Source organism: Crocuta crocuta, unplaced genomic scaffold (assembly GCF_008692635.1).
Source record: "Crocuta crocuta isolate KB4526 unplaced genomic scaffold, BGI_CrCroc_1.0 scaffold337, whole genome shotgun sequence".
Classification (NCBI taxonomy): Eukaryota; Metazoa; Chordata; class Mammalia; order Carnivora; family Hyaenidae; genus Crocuta; species Crocuta crocuta.
This window is the reverse complement of record NW_027528873.1, coordinates 3,997,532-4,007,761: the sequence shown is the minus strand read 5'-3', so window position 1 is coordinate 4,007,761 and position 10,230 is coordinate 3,997,532. Positions and strand designations below refer to the sequence as shown.

At 36.0% G+C, this 10,230-nt stretch overlaps 1 protein-coding gene and 1 long non-coding RNA gene across 3 annotated transcripts in view; one reads left to right on the top strand and one right to left on the bottom strand.

The window, feature by feature from the left end:
• LOC144225497 (uncharacterized) overlaps positions 1–8,689 on the top strand; it is a 10,948-nt gene extending 2,259 nt beyond the window's left edge. Inside the window, exon 2 of the long non-coding RNA XR_013333327.1 lies at positions 8,536–8,689. This is a non-coding gene — a long non-coding RNA (uncharacterized LOC144225497). The remainder of the gene's footprint in view (positions 1–8,535) is intronic.
• The window catches only part of RASA2 (RAS p21 protein activator 2), a 94,043-nt gene that overhangs the window by 43,114 nt on the left and 40,699 nt on the right, over positions 1–10,230 (bottom strand). For both annotated transcript variants that reach the window (XM_077756711.1, XM_077756710.1), the window contains exons 5-8: positions 8,141–8,224; positions 5,748–5,820; positions 2,205–2,281; positions 1,143–1,244 (exon numbers count right to left, since the gene is read on the bottom strand). In XM_077756711.1, the coding sequence (XP_077612837.1) occupies positions 1,143–1,244; positions 2,205–2,281; positions 5,748–5,820; positions 8,141–8,224 (336 nt within the window). The remainder of the gene's footprint in view (positions 1–1,142; positions 1,245–2,204; positions 2,282–5,747; positions 5,821–8,140; positions 8,225–10,230) is intronic.

The following is a 10,230-nucleotide window of genomic DNA, read 5'->3' as shown; positions in this document are numbered from 1 at the left end:
TGGATACATTTTAGAAATTATACAAAATGACACCAGAAAGACCCATAAATCTTAAATTTATATTTAAGCAAGAGGCAAAAATAAAGTAAAAATTTCAAGAATCTAAACACCCATCTCTAAGGGATAACTGCTTGAGGACAACAGAGTTCAAAGGGAAGAATGTCTGATGGTNCCTAATCCTTCTATACGTGCAAACATATGATATTTGTCCTTTTCTGAGGCAGGCTCTTTTAAAGACAAATGAGATTGATGCTACTGGTAAGAAACACCTAAACACTGTTTCAACTCCTCTTCAAGCACTGAACCTGAGTTCTAAACAGTGAGCTGTAGAGGTAAATGAGAAAGGCCTATTCTTTTATGCTCGGTAGAAACCCAAGTCTAGCATGAGCGTTGCTGGACAACATACTGGGAGAGGGCAGGAACAGGTGTGTTTGTAAATGCTGGAGACAGAAAAAATGATAGTTTCACATCGATTCTGCTAAGGAAGCTAACAGCAGTTTAATGTGTGAACATGAAGTTTCATCTATGATTAATTTGATGTCACTGTTACAGACATGAAAAGAAAAATAACACTGTAGCCATGGTTGAGCCACCAGACCACCTGAAAAAAGTATTCACTGAATCAGCTTAACATCTAGACCCTAGACATGGAGAAAATGGTATCAGGGCCATCTACAGTGCATTTCAGTGGGGTGTGGTAAAGGGAAGTCACTGGTCAGATCCCAAAAACAGCTGATTCCCTACCATAAACCCTTACTTTCAAACATCCAAAGTTCCCATGACCATTAATAAAGCTTCTGCACTGCAGATGCTGATCTGTGACCAAGCATCTTCTCACATGGGCAAATCTTAGGTTTTAAATGATTTCCATTTTCTCCTTAGAGTTAAGATTTAGTTTTTGAGCAGAACAATATTTCGAGACAATTCAGTCCTTGTATCTCAGTACTAGAAGTCAAGTCATAAAGCCATCAATGTAATTCTATTTCTGCAACAACAAATTAATAACCAAATCAACTGAAGTTAATGACTTCTCGCTTATTCCATTGCAAATTTAAAAATATGCCTGTAGTAAATTTATTTGCATATACAGTATATTAAAGGTGATGACCTACTATGGAGTTCACTAGAATGTGTCTTCTTACCAGGCTTGATGAGAGGAATCATTTCTTAACACGTTCACAGGAACCTTAATCTCCCCTAGGAAAATATCTTGGACCAGGTTTCCATTGTTCCACAAGTCGATCCTGAAAATTTTAAACTGGTTTTATTTTTTGCAAACAATGTTTAAGAGAATGCACACCACCACCAGGTAGCTTCAAATTATTTTGGTTGTATTATAGCATTAATTTTACATGCTTTAAAAGAGATGTTAGCTTTGTCATATACCTTACTATCTAAACTAAGAAAACAAAATATTCTAATAGCTTTTATTTGTAAGCAGAGAAAGTAACCACTTTAAATGGTCTAAAAGAAAGCACTGATGTTTCTTAGTTTCAAAGTCTAGGCTTTATTTCAACCTGTAGCAGTGGGAACTAGAGTTACTTTGTTGAATTTGAGAAAAGAAACCAATACAAGACTAGTTTCTTTCTCAACTGAACCAGTTATTATGTAAAGATATGTGATTTAGAAAAATACATTACCTGATCATTCCAAACATGTGACTAATGCACCCTTTAACACACTGTTAACACCACACCTATACATGCATTTATCGAACTTTCCCCTCCCAAACTGCATAGATACTTAAGACCTAAATAACACAAACTTCAAACACATGCACCTGTTGAATTATCTTACAAGACTTCTTACCTCACTGAAATTTCTGTTAGACAGCAGATATGTTAAGAAGAATAAAAAAATTATTTCTAAATTGGCTAATACATAATTACTTTTCTATATAGTCTTTGCATCCATTATGCTAGGATTCAGAATTTTAAAGAACATTTGTGAAAATTAAAAATATAATAAACTAGGTGAAAATTAGGTCATCTTTGGTTTTAAATAAATACATCTTGACTATTTCTGCAAAGCAATCAGATTTTGAAAAGATAATATGAAGTTAACTTAGACGCATGTTCCTCTAAGTTTCATCAACCAACTTGCTAAAGAGAATTCTATTAAGCTTGGTTCGCCTTTTTCAATTAAATTTAGGATTTTCTTTTGGCATAGAAAAAAGCAATTCTGTAAAACTCCAAGGCATATACCTAATTTCTAGCTTTTCAATGTCCTCCTCTTCTACCTGGAACTGGGACTTTCTTGTATAACTACTGGATCTGGTTACCTGCAAATAAAATATTTTAGTTTACAAAAAATTTTGGAATATTTTTTCCTACATGAACTTCAAAAACTATCATCCCTAAAATGTTCAATTTTGTTTATTATAAACAGAGGAAAATGCCTAGGTAATAGTTTACCCAAAAGCTAAAGACAAAAACCAGCTATGGAAGTAGAGGGAGGTGAGAATGAGGCAGTATAAAAATATCAAAAGCAATCTTTCCTTCAAGCCCTCCGTTATCAACTCAGTATACAGCAACATTAGGTTCTCTGGTTCACATGCAATCTGCTGGTGACTCAAAGAGTAAAACTGTTCTATTTTGGTAAAGCTGCACATACCAAGAGCTGTTTGAAGACTTTCCCACATTTCTCAAAATACCAATTCTATCCTTACATTTCCTTCTCACATTTTTACTGAAAATATCAAGGTCACTGGCAGGGACTTCCTCAGCCACTGCCCACCTGAACAGGTCTGTTATCATGGAGGTCTTTCTACTTGATGAGTTTTCTCATTTCTTCTGAACAAGAGATCAGATGATTCTCCTTTTCTCTAAGACTACTCCACCCACACACGATATACACTAAGCATTTGATCTATTTTAATTACAGCTTTCTTCACCAGCTTATTCACCTCACTCAAGTCTAAGAAAAATTCTCCACTTAAATTATGGTCTTCCTATCTCCTTCCTTTCACAGACCAGTATCTCAAAACTGTAATCCATCCGTACAGCCGCCACTTCCTCACACCCACTCACTACAGTAACTCCTTCTAATCTGGCTTCTTCATAGCTCACTCTCTCTAAACCTCTCTCTTAATCACCAAGTCTGATGGTGAATTCATAGTTCTCATCTTCCTTGACCCCTCTACCTGAACAAATTAAGTACAACTATGCCTCCTCTCCCAGAAACACTCTTTTCTTTGAGCTTACCCAGGCACTTCCCTGGCAACCTCCTGTTCTCTTTGCTTCTTCCTCTGGGACCTCTTCTTCCTCAGAACCTATAAATATGGGTTTTCTCCAAGGTTTTAGCTTTTATTTTGCTCTAAGAACTGCAAAGTGTTATACAGTTTACAAAGTGTTTTGGCATCCATTATCTCCTTTGTTCATCAAAATGTTCATCTGAAGCAGGATTTATCTGAAGCTAGATTTATTATCCTCATCTTGAAAATGAGGAAGCTAAAGAACAGAAATTAAGAGATGTGCTCAAGGATGAATACCTAATAAGTGGCAGAACTGAGCCTCCTCACTTTTCTCCTGTATTGCATACCTCTATTCCCTTGGCTTTCTTGACTCTCTGCAAGCAAATCTTGAGTCTATCTACAGCCATCACCCACCTTAAGTTTCAGTCTTGAACTGCCTATTGGAGGGTTTTCATGTCAGACCTCAAGTTCATTATGTTTCAAATCGAACCACTTATGCTTTCCTTTTTTTTCTTTTATTTCAGATTTGAAACCATGAGGACACCTGACTCCTCCCTTTGTCCTTTCTTCTATAACCAATTTGCCATCTTGACCTTTGCAGTTTCTTTCTCATCTGTCCCTTCCTCTGTTTTTCCTTATTACTCTCTTGGATCAGATTCCCCTTGTCCTTTTTTTTGAAACACTTTAATTATAGCAATCTCTTGATATCTGTTCTCAGACATATGACCCACAGATCATGGTTAATTCTTCCCAGAACACAGCATTACTCTTATCACTTCCCAGGCTCAAGACATTTCATGGCTACTATGTAAGCACCTCAGGCAGGTACTCAAGGCCTTTCATAGTTGGTCTTACACTAGCTTTTAAGTTTTGTTTCAGGGGCGCCTGGGTGGCTCAGTTAGTTAAGCGTCCGACTTCAGCTCAGGTCATGATCTCACAGTTCGTGGGTCCGAGCCCCGCACTGGGCTCTGTGCTGATAGCTAGCTTGGAGCCTGGAGCCTGTTTCAGATTCTGTGTCTCCCTCTCTCTCTCTGGCCCTCCCCTGCTCACGCTGTCGCTGTCTCTCTCTCTCTCTCTCAGAAATAAAACATTAAAAAACAAAAGTTTTGTTCTAATTATTATCTTTCAGAACCCTTCCAGTTAAATCACGACTTGCTATTCCTTGGACTAACTTTCACTTTTCTCTATGTCTCTGCTCAAAATGTTCTTTATAAGTCTTCTGCTCTGACTTAACTGGAGCAGAACTTATCTGACCTCCCCAATATCTACAGCATTTTACTGCTCTGTGTAGGCATGCGTGCATGTGATTTGCATCTCTTACTTTAGCACGAGGACAGAGATTGAATCTTATCTTTATGATCAGCTCAACAAAGGGCCTTTTGAATGAATGTTCTAAGCTTCACCGGTACACCTGGATGGAGCAAGCAGGTTAGACCTTGCCTTTCAAGGGCCATCTGCTTGCTGCAAGTTACCCCATGTTTTCTGCAGGCTAGCTGTTACAGCCACTGAGAAATGCAGAGTCACCAAAGTCCTTGGCCAGGAAATGGAAAAGTGTCACATTGGTAGATTTTCTTTTGTTTTCCTTTCTTCCTTGCCTCCAGCCCCACAATTCTTCCTATTTCAATTTTGGGCATTTTCTTTAACCTCTGTTTCTTTATTAAAGTACAGTCATCAGGAATGGCCACAAGTGCCCTCACCCCACTTTGAAATATTAAGAAAACACACACACAAAAGAGAGAAAAGCACAAAATGGACCTTTTTTCCAAATCTTCCCTACATGTTAATCTCACTTGCAACATGTATGGTTGGAACATAATCTTTTAGAAATCATAGGTTGACATTTTTTTTCCTATAGTTTTCAAATGATATGAAAAATGATTTAACAAATGCTCCACAGTAAAGAACTCCAAAGCACTGTATTTTGGGCAACTTCAAGGCAGCTGAAGATGTGTATGAAAATAAGCATGTATCCATAGAGGGAATTAGCTAAAAAAGAACTTAATAATAAGGGCTTAATCATATAGCACTTTATGGTCTCAAAGCATTCTCATATTTGGGCCTCCTAAAAACTCTATCAGGTAGGGTGGCTGGTGTTTTCTCTCACAAAATCATCTTTTCACAAGACAAACTTGAATTTCACATTAAGTGATTTATTCCAAGTCAACTGGGACTAGAACTCCGATCAAATGGTATCAGACTTACTTTACTCGTGATTTTCAACCACTAGTCTGCACAAGAGTCTGGTGCCCACTGTGTGTCAGGTGCGGGCTGGATAAGGTGGGAAGGGTGTGTGGAAGAGGGTGTGGTATTGAGGATGACTAGGGAGTAGGAGTGGCCCTAGTCCTCCCGTCCCCAGATCAGTCATAGTGCTGCCTTTATTTGTTTTACATACTGGGCCTCCATCACATAACATCATGGTTCTACTGTTCTTGGAATAGAAATGTTTAGTTGCATTAGCTGATTAAATGATTACTATGGCTATAGTTTAAAAAAAGTAAACCAGCATTCAATATTAAATAGTCAATGTTAACATTTATATAAAACAAAAAGTTACCTCAAAATAAAAGATTTCATTAAACTGCGGATTGCTTGTTTTCTTCTTTACTTTTGTCTTCTTTTGGTCATTCCTGTTCCAATGTGGTAGAGTTTTACCTTGTAGAACTTAACAGTACACAATTATAAAACATGCTATTTCCAACCAGGGAGCCTGACCTCCATTAGCTGTTAAGATGACTCAGGAAAAACTATAATTTTAAATATTACTTGGGGAAAATTTTTGAGGTATCTTTAAAGACTCAAATTAAAGAATATACAAGTTTGTATATCCAATATACGACAAGATTGCATTATCCTTTCTATGGCTATACTAGATTGAGTGACTAGCTTACTTTACAGAAGAAACTTAGAATGGCAGGAGGAAGACAATGAGATGCAGAGTACCTTTATCTATGCTGAAAAATACCCAAGGAACACAAAAAGCATGCTTAACTCAGTTTACTGCTTGGGGGCCTGGCTACAACGTGGCTTTTTAAATAACCTTTTATTTCAAATAATTAGAGAAGGTTGCAAAGAAATGTACAGGGAAGTCCTACGCAGTCTTTCCCTAGCCTCTCCCAATGTTAGCATCTTATACAACAATAGTACAATACCAATACCAATAATGACTTTTAAAACCAAATTCATATGCCAGTTTCCCATTTGTATGTTACTAAATGATTATACTAAAGATTGTGTCTTCAGCTACAGATTATGAACAAAAACAAAAACCAGCTCTGCTAGGTTAAACATTTTTAGCATACACATACAAAACTCGATCCCTCTGATAGCATGCATGTTATAGGACTGAGTATCTGCTTTCAAATTTAAAACCATCTATAGCAATAATAGTACACTGTTGATTAAGCACCCAGTAAGCACTAGGCATGGTACTAGGTACTTTACATCCATATATATAAATACATTTCTTAAACTGACTTAACAGGTGACTTTCTAAAAAATAAAAATATCTATTTGTACATCTGAAGCTAATATGACATTGTATGTTAACTATACTGGAATTAAGAAAAATAAAAATAAATAAATAAATAAAAAGAATACCTAGAGAGCCTGAAGGTGGGGAGAAGGGGTATGTGTCTGTGTATGTATGTATGTGTTTGGTGTGGAGGGAATATTTTGCTGTTTCCTGATTAAACCTTTGAGTTGTAGACAAATTTCAGACTAGTCAGGCTCTGAAAGAAATCATAATGAAGTTATAAAATATAAAATATACAAAGTGCTATAGGTTTTTCCATAAATTATCATAAATAATTTAAATCAATGATATGGTGCACTTTACCATGTTCTGGTACTTCAGCAGTCTGTCTACAGCTTGGAATTCTTTCTGTAGAGCACAGATGCCATGAGTAGAAAAGGCATTTTTAGTTCTGAGCCACTTTCCAGATAAAAATATGGAAACTGCCTTGCTATTCTGGGCTAGCATTTCTTGAAATAGAATTTTACCTGCATAAAATCTATGATTGTTTGAAGGTAGGAAGGCCAACGATGAATGAAGAAGGCCAAGTTTATGTTTTTAAGTACATTTTAACTGCGATAGAACTCATGTTGATCCTCACAGTCTAAGAGTCCAGAAGATCCTAAATGGGACCCATTTTCTTTCTATAAAAACAGGACGTGGTATTTTGCAAGCGTCTAACAGAATTCACTAAAGAGGTTTCTTTCAAAGCATTCATTACTTTGTGTCATAAATAGTTATTTAGGATTTATTCATAGAAGCTTAATTTTTCTAATTCTTGAGTTAAATTTTAAAACTTAAAAATCTAGTAATAATTCACTCTCCTACTCAGAATTCTGAACTCCAGGTTACAAACAGAAGACAACCACTGATCATTTCACTGCAATGAAGCGTCTACTGTTAAAGAAGGAAATCATTTGTTAAGTCCATATACATATTGAAATCTTCAGATTCAGAGATGTTTACATTTCTGGATAAAAATCAGTACACTTATGGAAAATAAAGGCATGTTTGAAACTGTTCAGAGATAAAAAAAAAATAAAAACCTAATAATAATTCAATAAACATTACCTACCAAGGACATGAATGGAGCTACAGAGTATTATGCTAAGTGATATAAGTCAGTCAGAGAAAGACAAATGCCATAATGATTTCACTCACATGTGGAATTTAAGAAACAAAAGAGCAAAGGGAAAAAAAGAGGCAGAGGCACACCAAGAAACAGATTTGTTAACTATACAGAATAAGCTAATGGTTACCAGAAGGGAGGGAGGTGGGGAGATGGGTGAAATAGGTGATGGGGATTAAGGAGTGCACTTGTGAGGAGCATATACAAATATGTTGTACAGAAGTGTCGAATCATTATATTATATGCCTGAAACTAATAATACACCGTATGTTAACTAATTGGAACTTAAATAAAACCAAAACATTACCTAGAAGGGCCCACTAGAGAAACTGTTGCATAAGAGTCACAGCTTTGTCCATTTATGAGAGGCAACCCGTGACATGCCACGATGCTAAGGAAGAATAAAAGAAAATTAACAGTATATTTAAGTTAAACAACATAAAACATTATCTTTAAATATCCAAAGGACTAAAGCTTTATCTCAGGTCTGCAATTGTATGCCTAGATACCATCTACCTCAAATATATCTATTGTGCACTTATTTACTTATGCTACACTTCTGAAATAGGACTTAAACTAGAATGCCATTAATCAGCACCAACACTACCAAATAATATTTAGCACAAATCCCCAAGCTAAGCATGCAGCAAGGTACATTTTGTGGTTTGATAATATACTAACACTGCTGTGGCTTCTAAACAGGAAAAGAATGTGGTGTGAACCTTAAAGGAGAAACTACAAACCAAGCGAGACCTATGGCATCACATCCTCTGCTGAAGCATGAATGAGAAACAAGGAAATGACTGTGGTTTCCACTTCAAATCTGATTCATAAATAGAGGGCAAGTCTCCCACAATTCTGTAGCCTTTTATTCTGATTCTCAGTAACAGCTCCTGTATCATTCTGTAGAAAATGTTTTAGATCTTAAAACCCAAGGTCTTCTAATCCACTCCATGGGTAAAGTCATTGGTATATACAGAGGACATAGAATCTAACTAAATGGTCTGTTCCTCAAAGTTTCTCACTAAATATTGAGTCCACAAATGTAGTTTAATATCTAAGGGTTTGCATTTCTTAATGCCTAAGACAAACTCACGAGAGTTGCTGAAAAGTACTCTTTGTAGAAAGATGTGGGCTATTGAGCAACATCCTTATTTCTCTCCACAACCCACAGATCATATATGTGGGTGAAGTGCATATGGTGTGCTACTGAGTCAAGAAGAAATGAATATGACTCATTCGATTAAATTGGGTATCAAAAATCAAAATTTAAAAATTTCTCAAACTAACCAAAGAAAGCATAGGCCAAGATGATAATTCTAGTCATTAATGTTAGGCCTGGGTACACTCAAATTTTCCAACTATGTACTGTTTGAAACTGACAATCCTCAGGCTAACCTCAGGCTAATCCTCAAAATGATACCTGATTTTTATGTAGCATGTGCACTTTACCATGTATTTTCACAAAATGTATCTAATTCCCACAACTGCCTTTGAGAAAAATACACCTTAAAGAAGAAAGTAAGGCTCAAAAAGATTATGTGAGAAATTAACAAAATAAGGCTGAAGAGGTAACACAACTTGTACAAAGTTACAAAGTTACTTTCTTAACTGTTTCCCAATCCAGCTTCTTTCTCTGTTCTCTACTGCACCTGAATATATTATATTACTCTCTTTGTAATACCACATGTATCTCAAATAAACACTAATTATGAGAAATCTTATAGAAAAGTCGCTATAATTTTATGAGGTATAAAAAAACTGAGAAAAATAGTTCATAATACCATAATAGAATACATAATACTTCTATAAGAATACTTCACAAAACAAAACAATGATGCCCATTAATCCAGAAGTGTGAATTTATAAAAATCATCAGAAGTGGTCTTTTAAGTGTAAGACAGTTTTAAAATCGTTTTCTGACAAACAAAAGTATTATTAAATGCAAATTACTTTATTTGCTACCTATGTTATGAAATATTTTTACAATTATTCTTCTAATCGGATAATCAAACAAACTCCTATCATAAACATGAAGGAGTGAAAACAAATACTGAAAATGAGCTTAGTATACTGAATTATCTTACATTTTGTTACTTCTTTTTAAGTTTTTTTTTTTTTTTTGAGAGAGAGAGAGAGAGAGAGCGAGCGAGCAAGCAAGCAGGAGTGGGGCAGAGAGAGAATCCCAAGCAGGCTCTACACTGTCAGCACAGAGCACCATGCAGGGCTTCAAACTGTAATACCATGACCTGAGCCAAATCAAGAGCCAGATGCTTAACTGACTGAGCCACTCAGGCACCCCCTTTAAAAAACAAACTAACAGACAAATGTTAATGTCCATATACAGCCAAGATGGAGTAACAGGGAATGGAATTCCCTCTCTGCCTGAAATAACTG